The sequence below is a fragment of the Pogoniulus pusillus genome, chromosome 8 (assembly GCF_015220805.1).
Source record: "Pogoniulus pusillus isolate bPogPus1 chromosome 8, bPogPus1.pri, whole genome shotgun sequence".
NCBI classification, from domain to species: Eukaryota; Metazoa; Chordata; class Aves; order Piciformes; family Lybiidae; genus Pogoniulus; species Pogoniulus pusillus.
In genome coordinates, this window is record NC_087271.1 from 20,915,820 (window position 1) to 20,934,312 (window position 18,493).

Sequence of the window (18,493 nt, forward strand, 5' to 3'; positions counted from 1 at the left end):
TTCAAAATAAAGATTAAGCTTTCTGCTGCAAGGGTCTCTCTTGAGCGAGAACTCTATTTTAGAGCGAAGGTGACTTCATTCTAGAGAGACGTTCATGCTGCTAGTTCATGCTGCTAGTTCATTTTGACAGGAAAAGCAAAGCTGTTTGCCCTAGCCTTTCCTTTGCTCAAATCCAAAGAGAAGAGTGATTTCTCACACAAATGTGCACAAAACCCCCAACCATCCAGCAACTGTCTGGAGACTAGGATGAAATGTGCTCTGATGTTGAACACCTTCTGCTGTTAGCTCATTTTTGAGAGCCGCTTTGACACTATAATATAGGGTTGCAAATTGGAATTGCAACACCCTGCTATTGGGCCAAGTGATGAAGCAGCACAATAACTGCTTGCTTGATCTTACCAGTCTTTCTTTAATGTGTATGTAAAAGATATTGGGAGCCTTTCCAAGCATCTGTCAGGGTATTTGATGCTGTTACATCAAGAACTTCAGTCTGTGTGTGGCTTGTGTCTGTATGTTTTACCACTTTCATATAGTGTGCTAACTATGGGGCAAATTTTCAGGTTTTATAACAACAGTTGGCTTTTGTTTGTTATTAAAAGCTCATAAAAATACTAATTTAACTGGTGGATTACTACAGAGAATACAGTTCTTATGCCTTTGTCACAGCACTTTCATAGGTAATTGGTCTTGACCTGTATGTCATCTTTAATATTTCATTTGCTCCAGAGTATTATTACTCACTTCCTTTCAGATGATAGCTACTCTTTTTTATGCAGCTAAACTTCTGTTTAACCTTACTATGAGAATGTGACAGTAGGCTAGTTCAGGCAGGTTAACGTTCATTTGGTAACTAGCCTGCTTAATCAGCCTGCTTCAGCTTGCAGCAGATCAAATCTTTGTGAGTTCTAGCAGACAAGTGATAAAGTCATTCTGAATTATGTATAAAAATAAATGGGTATTTTCAGTGCTCATGGCAGTAAATGAAATTTAAGGCTTATGATTTATTCTTGGATTTTTGTTGAGGATAATTGAAATTTATTTTGCCTTGGTGTTTTTACAGTCTAATTAGGAGGATGCTGTATTTCTGAAATATTTAATGTACGTCACTCATTCTGTACCCTGCAAAAATAGTCATCATTTTCATAGGAGCTGGAAAATCTTTTTATTTCCTCTCCATGTTCCTTCTGAAGGAAGCCTGGAATCATAGAATCAACCAGGTTGGAAGAGACCTCCAAGATCATCCAGTCCAACCTGTCACCCCGCCCTATCCATCCTATCCAGTCATGTCCAGTCAACTAGACCATTGTAAACAATGTTTTAAACATACAGCCAGAACTTTCACTATGTACTGGAATCACAGTATCACAGTATCACAGTATCACAGTATTACCAAGGTTGGAAGAGACCTCACAGATCATCAAGTCCAACCCTTTACCACAGTGCCCAAGGCTAGACCATGGCACCAAGTGCCACATCCAACCTTGCCTTGAACTGCCCCAGGGATGACGACTCCACCACCTCCCCAGGCATCACACAGCATCAAATATTATGTTACTGCAAAACTAATCAACCACCTTTATTTAACAGCTATGGTAAATTTATCCCATCTGTTACCAAGATAGGACTTGGTACTCTTGAAGATTCTGCTTGTCATCAGCCATACTTGACCAGGATTGATGCACTGTCCAGAAGAGGGCAGAAGAATGAGTGTCAGCTTACACCAGATAAAAACACGTGTGGTGTACTTGAAATACAACGACAGCAATGGATCTGCTCACAGAGGAGTGGACAAATCTCATTTTTAGTCATTTAGTGTATTTTTTTTTAATGCAGTGTAGGATCAGATTTTCAAATATTGTTGTGTTTGTAGGCTTCTGATATTTTTGTCTTTCAAATGACACTAGCTTCTTTCTGTTTGCTGTCTTATTAGCTTAAAAGAGTTGAGATTTAGTCATACAGCAACAGGCAGAAGTAGTTTCTGTTGGCACAGGTTAACGAACATCTATTCTGTGTGCACTGACCTCATTTTCACCAGCAGTGTTGGGTTTCTGTGTCTCCTTGTTCATATGAGAAACGTGGCATATCCCTTTCATGTTAGTAATGACCAAAGTGGAGATGAAATGTGTATTTTAAGTAGCCATTACAATTGTGTTTTCTATAATGTCTGCTGACAAATTGTTCTATGGTGATAATGACTTAGCTGGTTTTTATCAGTTGTATAAGAACTTACCTGCACACTAACATTTGTTAATTGGCTAGGAAGGAAAAAATTATATTTACTTCATCAAAGTTAGCTATAAAAGCTAGCACATGCATGTAATACAAACACAAACTTCAGTGCTGATTTAGGAGAAAACAATTCAGGACAGTTTTGCATTTGCAGTTCCATTTAGTTTTGTTCTGATACTCTGTGCACAGATGCTTGTAAAGCTCTACTAATGTTTCTTGGAATATGTTTATGTAAGGAGCTGTTTTCATTTTTCAGGCCTCTTCCTTTATGCTTCTCTTCTGCAGCGCAGACTTCAGTCTCAAAGCAGCGTTAGAAACCCCACAACCTTCAGTCGAGACTATGGCTTTAATGAACAATCATTGCTTGCTTTGTAGATGACTCTAGCTGCATCAGGACTGACCTTTCCTTGCCATCGGCTTACAGTTGGAAGAAGATCTTCACCTGTACAAACGAGGGAACAATCCGAGGAGGTAAGAACATCAGCTTTATTTTACCAGTATGGTCTAGAAACATGCAGGGAAAGCTGGTCACGGTCACCATCTCTTCTGTTGTCAAATATGTCAGTAGAATTGCTTCTTAAAACAATCAATGTGCAATTCCTGTAACACCTAATTGTGAAAAAGTAAGGAACTTGCTAAATGAGTTATTGAAGGAAATGAGGAAAAACAAAGTAAACAAGGCACAGTAGACTCTGACAAGCACTCCAAATTAAACAGGAGGTTGAAATTTTTCATATTAGCCAAAGGAGATGTTTCCACTCTATAAACTCTTCTTTAGTTGTTTCTGACTTAATAGTTCAGATTAAAATTCCCAAGGCCTTTGTCTTTCCTCAAAATTAATTTTAATATAAGCAAGTTTTCATTTTCCACACATTTTGTTAGAGAACTATAGAACATACTTCAATCTGTTTGGCTGATTTGAGTTGGCAAGATATACCTGTGAGGTTTGGTCAGGAGATAAGCTGTTAGGTAGTTGCTAACAAGTTAGATGATTCTCAGATAGTGCTGGTTTAGCTATGCCTGTATTAGCAGGTTAAATGAATGATTATTGCCTTCTGCTGGACTGTACCAGCATAACTATGTATCATTGCTGCTTTACTTCATTCTTCTGAAATGATCTGAGTGAGTTTAATCACTTTGTAGGATTTTAATGCTAACAGTTCATTCAGTAAATGTTCTTTTTCTGAAGTTCTTTATGTGTCGAGAGATCCAGCATATTTGAGAGTATTTGCTGCTCTCTTGAATGCTCACATGCTAACACTGAACTCTCATGTTCCTGTCGTGGAACGCAGTTTCGCGGCAGAGTTATGGGGAAAATACGCGAGGCGTTGACTATTTTATCAGTGATTTATTGCAAAGAATGCGGATTCCCTCTTCCCGAAACTACACCACCCTTGTGAATTCTTTTTTGATTGAGGTCAAAGTAACATTTCAGAGAATGGCAAATTAAAGAGTCTATGATGTTTAAAGAGAGTTCTTTTGAGTCTCTGGTTTGAGTTAATAGTTCGTCAGCTACTCACAGTCTGTAGCTTAGTAGGGAGTCCCTTTCTCCCGATGAGGGTCCAGGCATGTGCAAGCTTCCTGCCTCTGCGACTCGGCGTCCGCCCGAGGCGAGGCTAGATCGGCAAGCAGTTTGTTGTTGTTAGGAGTCCGAGGAAGGACAGGAGCGAGGAAGGGAAAAAACCAGAAAGGCTGGAAAAACCCAGAAGGACAAGAGGCAGACCCAGAAGGCTAGGGGGCCTCGATCCTGGCCTGTCCACCATTTTTATGATGTTCCAAAATAGGACTAGCCCACAATTCAGACCACTTTTACGTTGTTCACATACATTGGTAAAAAACAGTAAGCAACTTATACAATTGGATAACATTACCTAAACAATATAAAGACCACTCCTCAGGCCAGCCCACCTGCAGGTGCTGGGCAGGCCTAAGATAGTCATTTCTACTAACCAAAACAATACCCTGTTGTCTGGAAAGCAAGGCCAAGTGAAAGGGAAACATGGCCAGTGTTTACCTTTCACTTACCCTAGGGAGAAATCTTCCCATGGGACTGAAAGATTGTTTTGGTTTTTCGATGCTTCTGGCTTTTAATGTGAGGCACTAGAAACTACACGATATAGCAAAAACTTAGAGAGCTTTTGCTACTCTCCATGACAGTTCCATAAAATGGTCTGCTGCACCTTCAGGAACTCATGGAGATTTTCTGTAGTGTTCTGTCACCATAACTTCTAGGTCGAGTCATTCATGAAAAGAAGTTACTTTAGAGGTGAATTAACACTGAAGGATCAAAGCCTACGTTCTTCTGAGTGGTTGCAGAGGACATGAAATCCAAAGCAATCACAAAATCATAGAATGATTTGGGTTAGAAAGGGTTGTTCAGGGACATAGAGCTGCTTGAGAGAGTCCAGCACAGAGCCATAAAGATGATGAAGGAAATGGAACATCTCTCTTATGAGGAGAGACTGAGGGAGCTGGGGCTGTGCTGCTTGGAGAAGAGGAGACTGAAAGGTGACCTCATCAATGGTTATAGATATGTAAAGGGTGAGTGCCAGGAGGCTGGAGCCAGGCACTGCTGGGTGATGCCCAGTGACAGGACAAGGGGCAATGAGTGGAAGCTGAGGCATAGGAAGTTTCATGTAAACATGAGGATGAATTTTTTCTCTGTGAGGGTTATAGAACACTGGAACAGGCTGCTCAGGGGAATTGTGGAGTCTCCCTCTCTGGAGATATTCCAGACCCACTTGGATGTGTTGCTGTGTGATCTGGTCTAGGAGATCCTGCTCTGGCAGGTGGGGTTGGACTAGATGAGCTTTGGAGGTCCCTTCCAGCCCCTCATTTTCTGTGATTCTGTGACCTCCAGAATTTATCTAGTCCAACCCCACTGCAGTGAGCAGGGACATACTCTTTTATATCAGGTTGCCCAGAGCCCTGTTGAGCCTGAATTTGAATATCTCCAAGAATGGAGCCTCAGCTACCACCCTGGGTAACCTTTTCCAGTGTTCTGCCACCCTCATGATAAAGAACTTCCCTGAAATGTCCAACCTAAATCTGCTCTTCTCTAATTTCAAACCATTGCCCCTCAGCCTGTCACTACAGGCTTTTGTAAACAGTCTCTTTGCATCCTCCTTGTAGGCTGCTGTTAGGTCTCCTTGGAGTTTTCTCCAGGCTAAGGGAATTTAGTTCTTCAACCAAAAACATTGACTTTTCCCCTTTTTTATCAGTACACCAAATAAATCTGGCTGCCATTCAACACACAGCAGGCTGATGTGCCAGGTTAGGACCAGCAATGCTAAGTTTGTATTTTGGAGATTGCAATGTGATCAAGAGATACCTCTCCAAGGACTGTCCCTCACTATGCGAGTATTGTTCAAGTAGATTGTATCTGAATGTCTAAAATTATTGATAGTTGGTGTGGCTTTTCTCACTCTTTCTTATGCAGATAAACCATCTTGAAAATGGAAAATAGCCTTAACTATATAAAATTTGCTGAACTGTGTAAACAGTGACAGTTCCTTAGTTATTTAATAGTGCATTTTGGCACATAGTACTGCTCTGTCAACCAGGCTTCTGTTAAAATTAGTTCTTACTTTTAAAAAGCAGTCTGGTCATGCTGTTTAAAGTAGTAAAACAAAATGCAGTATACAACTGTTTCTGAAGAAATGTGTGGTTTTCACTGTATACATATTTCACTGAAGATGATGTCTGTAATAGAGGCTTACTGATGGATTTTGCCTTTTTGTTTTCCTGTAGCAATGCACTGATGTTCATATGGTTAGTGACAGTGATGGAGATGACTTTGAAGATGCTACAGAGTTTGGAGTTGATGATGGAGAAATGTTTGGAGTAGCATCATCTGCCTTGAGGAAATCACCAATGAGTAAGAGTTAAACTCTTGATTGTACTGCAGTACAGAAGGCAGAGTGCTGTGATGAGTCTGCGTAACAAGAAATAGAATCATAGAATTGTTAAGGTTGGAAAATACCTCCAAGATCAGCGAGTCCAACCATTAACATAAAACTGACAATTCCACCACTAAATCATGTCCCTAAGCACCACGTCTGCACATTCTTCATGCAAGCAGACTATATTCTACAGCATTTCTCAGTAGAAGATTTTGATTTCTCTGTTTCATCAAATTAGATACTGGTTATAGAGATCTTCCTACAAAAAAAAAACCCTGGTTTTAGTTTCTGAGCCTTAGTAGATATAAAATGACACAACAAAATGAGTTTTCTTGTGGCAATGCCTGTCTTCAGTAGATGAAGATCAGGTCCAATTTTTTTATATTTAAAAGAATATAGCTGTGAAATGTTGTACCATCTTTCTTGCAAGGGAAATGGATGCCAGTTACTACATCTGGAAACCAGAAGAAGCTCTTAGAGAAAAGAAAGGAGTCTCATTAAGGCCAGGAACCAGTGGATCTGAGTGTGAAGTAGTTGTAACTGTATTTAAACTTTCATATGTACAAGTGTTGGAAAGTCAGCATTTGGCCTGTCTAATTCTGAGTTGAATGAAGTATTTTCTGCCCTATATTGGGTAATTCTCTAATGTCACAGAAACTGACAAGGCAACATATTTGCAGAAAACCAAAAATCTTCTTTCTTCTCCAAGTCATGATTTTTTTCTATCATGTTTGAAACCGTGCAACTTTACTTCAAATTGTTGAAAGGAATAATAAGGCTTATAATATATCCTTAAAACTCCTGTGAGAGACAAAAGAAGCTACAGGCTTATGATACATGTTATAAAAGCAAATTGTCAGTACTGAAATCTTCTGCTTTCCTTTATTTTTAGAGTAATACAAAATCACAGCTTTCACCTTGTGATAGTTTGGGTGTTCCCCAGCCCCCCACACTTTGGAAATCTCCCAGACTAGACTCAGCTGGCTCTGGAAATTGAATGAAGCTTATATTTACACCTTAGCTCAATATATAAGCAGAGATTTACAGTATATACAGTTATATACAGAAATATACAAGGTAAAAGGTAACACAGAAACACAACTCCCTTCCCAGAAACCTGAGTCCCCAGGAGGCGCTTCCAACTGCCCCTTCACCTTCCCCCTACCCCTCTCAACCTTACCCCAGTGCCAAGGAAGAATGGAGGTTCGGCCAAGGGGTTAGGAAGCAAAGTGGATTAATCAGAGAAAACAGCAGAGAGAGGCTAGAGAGAGATGCAGCTCAGCCAGTTCTCCAGCAGAAGTAGAAGCGAGTGCCTTATCTATGTTTTGATTCTTCTTCTTGTATCTCTCAGTAAGCCTATGAGTGAAGTAGACATCACCATTGTTCTCCTTTCACAGCCTGTAATCTAGTTCTTCTCACCAAAACATTCTAGCTAGCTGCAAACTAGCACACATCTGTTCCATTTTTCTGCTAGATAATAACTTGCAGATGAAGGATTTTAAAGTTTTGGATTTTTTTTCCCTTTGGGGATTATCCCAAAATGAATATTTGGGACGTTTCCCTACTTTATATTTCTATTATTCTATCATAAGATCCCTTAGAGATCACTGAATCTCTAATAGCTAAATGTTTTGTCTAAGACAAATGACAGGGTCATTAGCCTGCGACTCCTGAAATGTTTTTATATTGGGGCTGAAATGTATTTTGAAAGTATCTAAATATCTATCTATCATCATCATAAATTATATAGAATTACCTGAAATAACCATGGCAATGAGAGGAGTTTTTGTTAGCAGTGTCAGAAGTCATTGAGTGTCACAATTGCAGATGTGTCAAATGAAAGTGTTGTAAACAGAGTTGGCATCTGTGAAAGCCTCTCCCCATGGAGAAAGTTTTTTTAAGCTTATGTTTTTAGCTTTATGTTTTCAGTAATTAAACTGAAGAGAAATTATGATCTCCAACCAAATGTTCCTATAGGTAACTGGATTCCTGCTTCCCTGTTTTGAAATGTCTGCAGATTTTAGCTTTAGCATCTCATGACAATTAACATCATTGGTAATTTACATTAATCAAGTTTCTCAATGATTATTTGCCCTTGAATTATGAAAATGATTGAGCAGGAGCCATCACTTACCTCCTGTATGCAGTTCTGTACACTCTTAATTTGCCTTAGGCCAGCAATAGTGTTAGAAGTTTTTTAACAACAAATATAGGTAATAATACAGCAAAAAAAATTATGTCAAAGATGTTTAAAAAATAAAAGATACTTAAAAAAATGCAAGTAGCATTATGGTGAGTCAAGACTTTAGTTTTCAATATATTAAAATAAGCCCAGAGTGTTAACCCTAAACAAGTGATACATCTCATTACACAGGACCTGAAGATTTTACAGTTTGGAAAGCCTGAATATATTCAGGAGAGTGTCTGCAAAATTTCCTGTCTTCCCAAAGATTCATAGTCTGTAGTCTTTTCTTTTATAAAATTAATGTGGCATCTTAAAATATATCTTTGAAGCCAGTTTACATATTAAATTGTTCAGTAAAGTTGCATTCAATTTATGTTTTCCTTTTTTCTTTTTCAAGTGCCAGAAAATGCTGAAAATGAAGGAGATGCCTTATTACAATTTACAGCAGAGTTTTCTTCAAGGTAAGCTTAGACTACTGACTCTGCAATTCTTGTTATAAACTAAGTACATTTTAATAAATAATGGATATAAAAATAAACCAAATATACATATTTTCTAGTGGGATCATAGTATATTCAGGTATCCTAATCTAATTTATTTTAAGATTAGCTTTGTTTTGGGATTGTTTTGGAAATAAAATTATTTCTCAGTCCAAGTTAGAGTGACAGATTCTTGCCTTATTTTATTTGCTACTAATGAATATAATTGCTTCATTGTGCAAGGGTACAAAAGAGTATAAAAACTGATTATGTATAGTAATATTAATATGGTATACAGGATCAGAAAAGATGAAGTGGGTTAATATTGGAATGTACGTATATATAGAGAGTTGCAGTAAGAGATTTCACAATGATTAAGTGGTTGGATAAGTCTGTACTTAAAAATGTATATTGAAATGCTACTTTTTTAAACTTTATACATCCAAGTCATACGTTGTTAAACAGTTGCCATGTTTCATCAAGCAGGTAGAGTCTGCAAACTAATATGCTGCAAAGTAATGCAAAGTTAATGCCTTCTGTTTTTACTCTTCCGTGATGAAAAGTTCATTTTTATATATGAGATGCCTTAATGTGTAATATAAGAATAGCCTTTAATTAACATTTAAGAATATAATGAAGTGAAGGAAGAAGTTGGGATTGAAAAATGAATAGAATTTAAAGTGTCATATATATCAAACAGAGCTTTTAAGATGAAATTTTTAAGGTTACTTTGAGCTTTTGAATCCTGGGAGACAGATGGTGTCTAAATATTTCCTTGCTGTCCTTCAAAAGTGTAGTGCTTCATCTTTCTGAAAGTTTAGCCAATTCACACCATTTACAGAATATATGAAGGGGTATAATATTGAAACTACTTATTTTTTGTTAATTGGAAATTTTCTCCCAAATAGATATGGTGACTGCCACCCTGTTTATTTTATCGGATCACTAGAGGCTGCTTTTCAAGAAGCCTTCTATGGGAAAGCTAGAGATGTAAGTGTGTCTTAAAAATAATTAATACTGGGGGGAAATGTAAGTCACTCTAAATGTTTCATCTTTATTTTTTTTACATTTTGGAGTTATCTTGGTTTTGTTATTTGTGAAGAGCCATGCTCATTGAGTTGACTGACTAAAATAATTACTCGATGGTTTTGAAAGTACAGTGAATAATTTGTGCTTCCTAATAACTCAGACTGTATTTTTACTGGACTTCTTTAGTCATCAGAGTTACTCTCTTTTTTTTTCCTTTCCTTTTCTTTCTTAAATAATGATGTCCTAGGACCAAGTAAGTTGAACATTGCATGTTGGTAACTCCTTTGAAAGATGGCTAATGAAATTGTAGATTTAAATTGAAAGGTCTCTGAAATACAGTGTGTCTTTCTCCCCACCTTTGTACAGCCTTTATCTGCCAAGTAAGTTCCAGTACTAAGGTTTGGTTATTTAGTTTTTCTCTACATCCAGCCAGACATCTCACATTTCTGTTATTCTGTGCACAGTTTTAAAATCAGTGTTTTAATAAAATTAGAATAGGGATAGTTTATTTAAGTTGTGTTGACTCGATTCACTAAGGAGAAACCCAAACCCCTGCATAATTAAGTACAGATAAAGCTGAAAGCCAAACAAGAAAATCATGCTCTTGAAAGTCACTTTTTGTTGCCTTGCTAGATATTTAATTTTAAAATGAAGAATGTTTTATCTTCTTGTAGTTGTTCATATTGGAAAGAGCAGCTATGTTATGCTGGGGGCTGTTTTGATAAGAGCGGCGTTATAAATCTATACTGTGTGACTTAACACATACTTAACATCTTGTGTGCACAGTCTAAGTTCAGTGAATGTTTTCATGTCTTTATGCAAACTTCAAAACAGGAATGGATACCTAATCAGTTAGTGGTAAAATATTAATTAATAACAACTCATTGAAGTGAACCTTAATGCACTTTTAAAACAAATTGTATCGATTCAACAACAAAAGTGAGTTAGGAAATCTGCTTTGTGTCACTTCATCACAAGTGGTTTACAGGGCTGATAGTGGTATGATGGTTGATAAGGATATAATCGTGGATGAGAGTTTTCATTAAAAAATGTATACATATAAATCTGACCATAATGTAGTGCAGTCACTTAGTTTTTTAATACTCAAAGTGCTTCTTATGCTGCCTGCGTAGCGCATCTTAAATTCATGTCACCTTATGTTTCTATTATTTTTGCAGTGTATTTAGACCAGGATAAATTTACATACTTAAGAAAGCCTTATTTTGTGGCTGCCTTTTTAAAATATTGCCAATACTGCCTTTAATTTTGAAAGCTATGCCCTGTAACTACCCTTTGGAATGACATTATTTTTATGCTGTAACATCCTGGCTTTAAACAAAGGTATGAGAATGTATAAATAAAATTTATTTTTGCAGTTCTTTTGGGTTTTTTTTTCCTGCTACAAAAAAAAAGTTGTTTTCACTACTGTCTCCTGGGATTCATAATTGAGGGAAGAGACGCATTGTATTTTTGTAATGGCATTTTATAATTCAATATGTATGGGTCAATAGAAAACAAGGAGAAAAAAAGAAAACAGAGAGAAATTACAACCTATATGTCTTGTCTTCTAATTTATACTATGGTGGGCACTTAATTTTACCCGGGCAACAGATGAGCTTCAGGCACCAGCATTCTTCACTTGAAGTAAGAAATTGAGTTCCAAGAGTAAATAAAAACAAGATTGAAGGTTTAAATCCTCTGCTAGGCTTTTTGAACTTATATACTCATTAAATGTTTATTGGAGTGGTGGGATTATGAAGGATTTGGGTAGCTTCATCAACTGGTATATACTTAATCACTAAGTAAAACACTACATTTGATAGAGTGTTTCTCACGATGCCACACTCAATCCATCTTAATGAAAACCGCTTCAAACTGATTTAATTTGAGAGCACTTGGCAGCTTGAGTGCTCAGAGTTCTTAGCCTTTTCTTGACAAATTCTCAACGCTGTCCAGAGCAGAAGGTGCACTTTACGGTTCAGGTCTAGTGTGACAGCCATCAGCTATGTTTTTAATCTATATTGTGGATACTTTTTCCCTCCAAAAATATGCCATGTTATGTGAACTTGAAGTCTTTTGGATGCAGTATTTTAATTTGAGTTGTTTTATAGAAATTAATTTATGTCAGGATGTGTTTTAACACAGACAAAAAGGTTAAAATTAGTTTTAGGAAATTCTATGTTGTTCTATTAAATCTTTTGTCCTTTTATGTGTTGGAAAGGAAGGTGACTCATAGTTGTTTAAGAAAATGTTACTTCAAAAAGAAACACCTTGTAAAAAAAAAAGTAGACATTTGGTTGTTACCAATGTTTAGTTTAGCTTTTATTATCATAGCTTTGCATTTTGAGTCTTTAGATAATTAAGATTAATATATGTGGTGAGTATCTTTCTTCTTTGAGAGCAGTGGCTCCCATGATAATGTCAGTTTTAGGTAGAAGAGTTGGAATGAGGTCACATGTACCTCTGCTGTAAAATCTGTGTATCTCTCTAGCACAAAAATACAATAGCCAAGATATAGAGCCTCTAACAACTGATGCCCTTGGTCCTTGGCAATGGAATCTCCAGTTACCTCCTGCAGCCTGGTAGTTAAGGGTATTCTCTATTCATTTCCAGAGATTATTGCATATATATATATACACACACACCCCATTTTTTTTCTTTTGATTGAGTCAGGAAGAAAGAAGTTTAGTAATTCTTTTTTTTATGTGTGTGTGTTTGTGAAGTTCTTCCTCTGCTTACTGTGCCAGTTGGGAAGAAACATCTCTGTTACGTGAGATTTTGAGGAACAAGTTTAGTCTTGTTGAAGGAGTTACACTGTCATAGTAACAGCTAGACCTGATACTATGGAAGAAATCATGGAATGGACAGTGTTAAACAAGATGTTTGGGGGAGGATTCTCTGTAACTGAAAGCAGCTTGTGGGTGCTTTGTGTTCTGTAATGTCAGTTGGTTTATCCTAACAGTACTGTTACAAAGATCTTCATCATTTTTTATATATATATACATATATATATATGTAAAATCTCTCGCTGAGGTCTCTCTGCACATAAAGCTGAATTATTTTATGCTATTAGAGCTAGTTTGCCTTTTCAATTTTGTAGGTGGTTGCTACTCTTTTATTATGAAGAAAGAATAAAGATTTATGCTTTACCTTTTCAGGAACTCTTATCTTTGTGTGCCTCTGCCAGACATCTCCTTCTCCTCTCTCAACCTCCTTTCTGTCCCCTGACATATATACATGAAATATCTCTCTTCGTACAGATTGGTGTTGTCACCTCAATATATATTCCTGCATATTCAAAATGAATCATGCTTGTCTCCTCCTTGAATTCTGTCTTGTAGGTTCAGTTTAGTGGCAGCATGATCCTCCTCACATACTTTCTTTCCTGAATACCTGGAAGAAAGCATGGTTCCTTCTGTGATTTGGCATGTTCAAATAAAAGCAGAGTATTCTTGCATGAAGGGCTTTTCTGTAGGATCATTTTTATCTGGGTAACTTAGAAAATTGTCCCTCATTATTATTCTAGCTAATTAAATCCATGCAGAACTTAGAGAAAAGATTTGCAGAGATAATGATTCTGGTTTCTGTATGAGCACATTACAGAGACAGCATTGGCTGCCCTCCGGTCTTCTTGTCTCAGAAATTTGAAATCTGTCTTTTAGATGCCACCTCATATATAGAGAGGTTCCAATTTGCAGGACAGCTTTTTCTTTGTCTTTGTTACCTTTTCCCTCACCTTTATTCCCTGAATTCTGTGGTGCAATGTCAGGAGTACAGCTGCACTGTCACCATACCTCCTCTTTCAAAGCTTAAGATACATAGATCTTACTTGAATTCAGTTTTAGTTACTGGATATTCTTTGCATTATGTAAGATATCACTGGAATAATTTCACTGTCACTTTAGGAACCTGTTGGGTGTCGTTCAGATTGCCTTGGGGTTGCCTTCTGCTTAGGGAAAAAAGATTATGCCTGATAGGATGGCTATATCCAAAAAGGATGATCATATGCCCTCCAAGATCACCTGAGAGAGAGATGGATTAAACTGTACACTTCAGAGGCTTAAACATGTCCAAATGTGTCCTCTTATTTAAATTATCTCTCACTACATAAAACCTGGAGGAAAAATGAGGAACTTGATTCATTAGTTTGGAATAACTTTAATGCTTTTAGCAGATATTACATTAGGAACATTTTTGCCTCAATTGTTACTTAAACTTGTGAACCTGAGATTAAAAAATAACCTTTCAGTTCTGTGGTTTTGCTGGCCCTTACGACTGTATCACTGTTCTCATTCTAATTAATATTAATCTAAGGTATCTAAGTTTTTCTCTAGCTGAGAAGCTTGGTTATCCCACAACTCAGTGATTAGCAATTCAATCTCTCAGCTGCGAAGATCTGTACAAAGTGCATTAATTTTTCTAAGGTTACAAAATGCAGCAATGGCCAAGTGGATGGCATGGCCTTTTTGGCACATAGGACAGAACTTTGATGTGTTTGTCTCCTGTGGGAGTGTACATGTATTATATTTATCTCAGTCAGTTTATGTCAGGAGGCTGCTGTGTTTTGGGTGGTGTGGCAGACAAGTTTCATGGTGCACAGCTACAGCTCGGAGGACTATGCCTTTCAGGATGCTGCCCTGCTGTAGTGCAGTGTGCATCTGCAGTCTGTTTTCCTCCAGGATGCCATGTGCCAGGCATATTCCATTGGCAGATCCCAGTCAGACAGGAGAGGGCTGCAGCGCTTCACTGCAGATGCACAGTGGTGGAGTGAGGCAAGACAGCAGAGCACAGCTGATTGAGTCTCCTGCGGTCTGAATGCAGCAAGGTTGCAGGAGAAAATGCTTGAGGTATGGATTTTTAAAGGTAGAGAGATAAGATGCTGAAAACAACACCTTTCTCATGGCCCCTTTGCCTCTGAAATAAAATGAAACCTTGAGTTTGGAGTTCAGGCTTTTAGGACCTCAAGTCTTACACCAGGGAGACACAGTCCTGAGTACATTTGTAAATCCAGGCCCCTTCTGAAAATTCCAGTGTTTTGCTGCCTGGGTCTACATAGTCTGAAAAACACATATCTTGATGGCTTAGGGTCCTCATGTCCTAAGGCCTTTGGAAGTTTATCAACTGTTCAGTACTTAAAACCTTTTCAGTATCCCCTACCTTTGTAAGGACTAATAGAAGTTCTTCCTCATTGGCTTATTTTTCTTGATTTAAATTGTATACTAAGCATGTAACCCCTGAGACACCTTTTTGAGAAATTCAGCACGGAACAGATTAAGGCTCCATCGATTAGGCTTCTTTTACAGAAGTCAAGACTGTTCAGCACTTCAGTAAGCCTATTTTATTAGTAACAAAAAATAAAACCAAACCCCAAACCTACCAACCATACAGCAACAACAACAAACTCAAAGCCATCAATCTTTTTTGGCATTAATGCCTTTTTCCAAAGAAAAACTATCTCTGGATTTCATTCAGATTTTGTATGTATATATATATGTATAAACTGTGTTTCAGCACTTCAGTTTCTCTTGCTATCTCTTTGCTTTTGTCCTAGCAGTATACCTGTCCCTGACCTTAGCTTTTTGGATGAATAATCAGACGCAAGTATGGGATGGAGTTTAGTGCTTTGCGTGGTGAGATTTGTTGATGCAACAAGAATTACTTTCACTTGTGTGATAGCTCAGGGCAAATACCTATTGTGCATGTGCCGGTTCTGTTTACTAAAATTTGTCCCTAAGTCTTTAAGCCTGAAACTGTACATATTTTGAAACATTCTGTTGTATGGAATCTCATATTTAACAGTTTCATGGGGTTGTTTTTTTGGAAGCAAAAGTGTTTCTCAAGAGCCTTTTTTTCTGTGCGCTCACAGTGAAAAGAGGAGAGCAAAGCCATCCGCTTACCACAAAGCAGTGCCACCACAAAGGAAAGATTAAGGGTTTAGAGAGAGGTCAATGTGGGTTTTTCTCTAACTAAACACTTTCCTAAAGTTTCCTTGTGGAAAAAATAATGAAGTCATCTCAGAGTTTTTAAAGAATTTTTATTTCTTTTTCACCGTCTGCATTCGCTTGTCTTCTCAGCATGGATGTTTAATCTTTCTAGGCTTTGTGAATTGGTCCAAATGAATAAGTGGTGAGCTGTCTCTCTAGGAGCTAGAGGCTTATTCTAAGGCCCTAATCACTGAGTAAACACATCTTTGCCCTCCCTCTCTTACAACTGCTATATAATAGTCGAGATTCTAGCACAGTAACCTGGATATTGCAGGGATCGATGCTTTGAAATGCAGAATGGCTGATCCTCAAAAACAGACAGTGCCTGATCTTCCCCAGCCTCTTTCTTCTTTTTAAATTAAATATCACCACAGAAATGCTGTTTTATTGCTTGATATTGTGCATCAGTGCCCTGGATTTTCAAGTTTTGTTTCAGTCAACATTGTTGGCTGCACTTATATGGATCTCTGCATGTTGGTCTTATTAATGGCCCTTACCGGCACATGTGTATGTGGTTCTGAAGAACACTTAAATTAGGCAAACATTGATGCAAAGTACTAATCTCTTTCCCAAAGTCTAATGTTCAAATGTATTCTTCCTTTTATAAACAGTCATTAAGTTTCATCTAAAGCCAGTGTGTGAGGTGATGGCCATACAGTCTTTTCTACAAAGACAGCTTGTCTCAAAATTTCATCCCATCTCTTGATAGTGATGTGTCTCGATACAGCTACTGTTCACTGTTATTTCTGAGTAAGAGATTTGAAATGGCTGTTATTTCAACTCTGAAAATAGCATTTGCTATAGCATCTCAGCAAATATGTTTCAGTAGGATTTTCAAATGAAGTGAGATATGTATGGGTAGGAGGGAATGGGAAGTTGTAATTTTCTGAATGGTATTTATTGCTCATTGATTGCCAGCTATAGAGTTATGGTCCTGAGTTAGTGTGTAGTTTCTCTGTATGTTGCTCAGTCTTCTTTCTGTATTTAGGTGCACTCAGGCTCGCTTCCCTAAAGGTGATCTGAGATTACTCTAGCATGGTTTAGGCTGGAAGGGACCTCAAAGATCATCCAGTTCCTACCAGCACAGACTCCTTCCACTAGGACAGGTCACTCAAGGCCTCATCCCACCTAGCCTTGAACACCTCCAGGGAAGAAGCATCCACAACCTCTCTGGGCAACCTGTTTCAGTGTTTCACCACTCTCACTTGAAAGAACTTTCTAGCATCCAGTTTAAATCTCCCTTCTGCCAGTTTAAACTCATTACTCTTCATTCTGTCATTACAAGACCTTGTAAATAGTCACTCCCCAGCCTTCCTGTAGGTGTCCTTCAGATACTGGAAGGCTGTTACAAGGTCTCCTCGAAGCCTAATCCTGGAGACACAGCACAGCTCTGTGCCTCTGGCCCCACAGCTGAAAAATTGCTTGATAGGGTCTCAGAAGAACATAAAATAGAATATTTCATTTCAGTAGACAACAAACACCATCCTCAACATCTAGTTTTTGCTAATGTGGTATGGATGATGGATCTATCAGCATTCTCAAACTCAGTGTGGGCTTTGATCCATGTCTCCTGTACCCCTTCCCTTGCTTCATTTGCAGTGCTGGGGCTTGGTGATGTAGCCAGCTGTGTTGACACATGGCCTTTTGACACACTGACTCATAAAGTAGATGAGAGGCTGATGTGCTTTGGGCATCCCCACGTCATACAGCTGGACAGAGAGCTGCCAAAACATGCAGCACGCAGCATAGCAGGCTTGGGACTGTAGGCAGCTATCTTGTCGCTTACTCATCTGTTGATTTGATTACAAGTGGGGTGATACCAATACACTGTCTTTTTTTTCAGGCTGTTTATAATTGTTTGTATTGTAGATGCAGTTACATCAAGAGGTATGTTCTTTGCTCAGGGAATTGTCCAAATTTATCTTCATTGAGCAGCAGGCCAATAAAGTTTATCCAGCTAAGTCTGTTAATGAGGTTTTTCATTTTCATTGAACTGTTGCAGTTTTCATGTTCTAAGCATGTAATATGTGGCATCTTGGTAGCCAAAATAAAACAGGAGCAAGCATTGAGAAGAATTGTAGATTTGGAGAGACAGACCATTTGACTTAAGCAGTGTGTGGACATGACACTCTAGGATCAATCCTAAATCATATCCCTAATGGGGTCAAAGATTGGACTGGGTGATCTTTGAGGTCTCTTCCAGCTGAATGTTTCTGCGGTTCTGTGATTTGAAATCTGCTGAGGTCTTTTCTTCCTTCTACACGCAGAGGTACTCTGCACCCTCAATAAAACACCATAGGGTGTACTGACACACAAATCTGCAGCAAGAATTTTAAACTGCTGAACAGCCTGAGGAAGTTTTCACTGATCTTGTCCTGTGTCTCTTTTCAGAGAAAGCTTCTTGCTATCTACCTCCACCATGATGAAAGTGTGCTAACTAATGTCTTCTGCTCACAAATGCTTTGTGCTGAATCCATTGTCTCCTATCTGAGTCAGAACTTCATAACCTGGGCATGGGACATGACAAAAGAAGCGAACAGAGCAAGGTAAGTCTCCTAAGGAGCAGCTTTTCTGAAGACTCTTGTCTCTGGGTATCCAGTCTTTTGCTGCTTGCTCTTAGTTGATCAGTGGAGCTGTGCTGGCTGACACTGACTGAGAGTTGGACTGTCCTTGTTTTCATTACAA

At 38.1% G+C, this 18,493-nt stretch overlaps 1 protein-coding gene across 2 annotated transcripts in view; it reads left to right on the forward strand.

Annotated features, from left to right (window-relative positions):
• FAF1 (Fas associated factor 1) overlaps positions 1 to 18,493 on the forward strand; it is a 190,537-nt gene that overhangs the window by 116,965 nt on the left and 55,079 nt on the right. For both annotated transcript variants that reach the window (XM_064147538.1, XM_064147537.1), the window contains 5 exons: positions 2,605 to 2,700; positions 5,980 to 6,106; positions 8,714 to 8,777; positions 9,704 to 9,785; positions 18,200 to 18,354. In XM_064147538.1, coding sequence (XP_064003608.1) covers positions 2,605 to 2,700; positions 5,980 to 6,106; positions 8,714 to 8,777; positions 9,704 to 9,785; positions 18,200 to 18,354 — 524 coding nt within the window. The remainder of the gene's footprint in view (positions 1 to 2,604; positions 2,701 to 5,979; positions 6,107 to 8,713; positions 8,778 to 9,703; positions 9,786 to 18,199; positions 18,355 to 18,493) is intronic.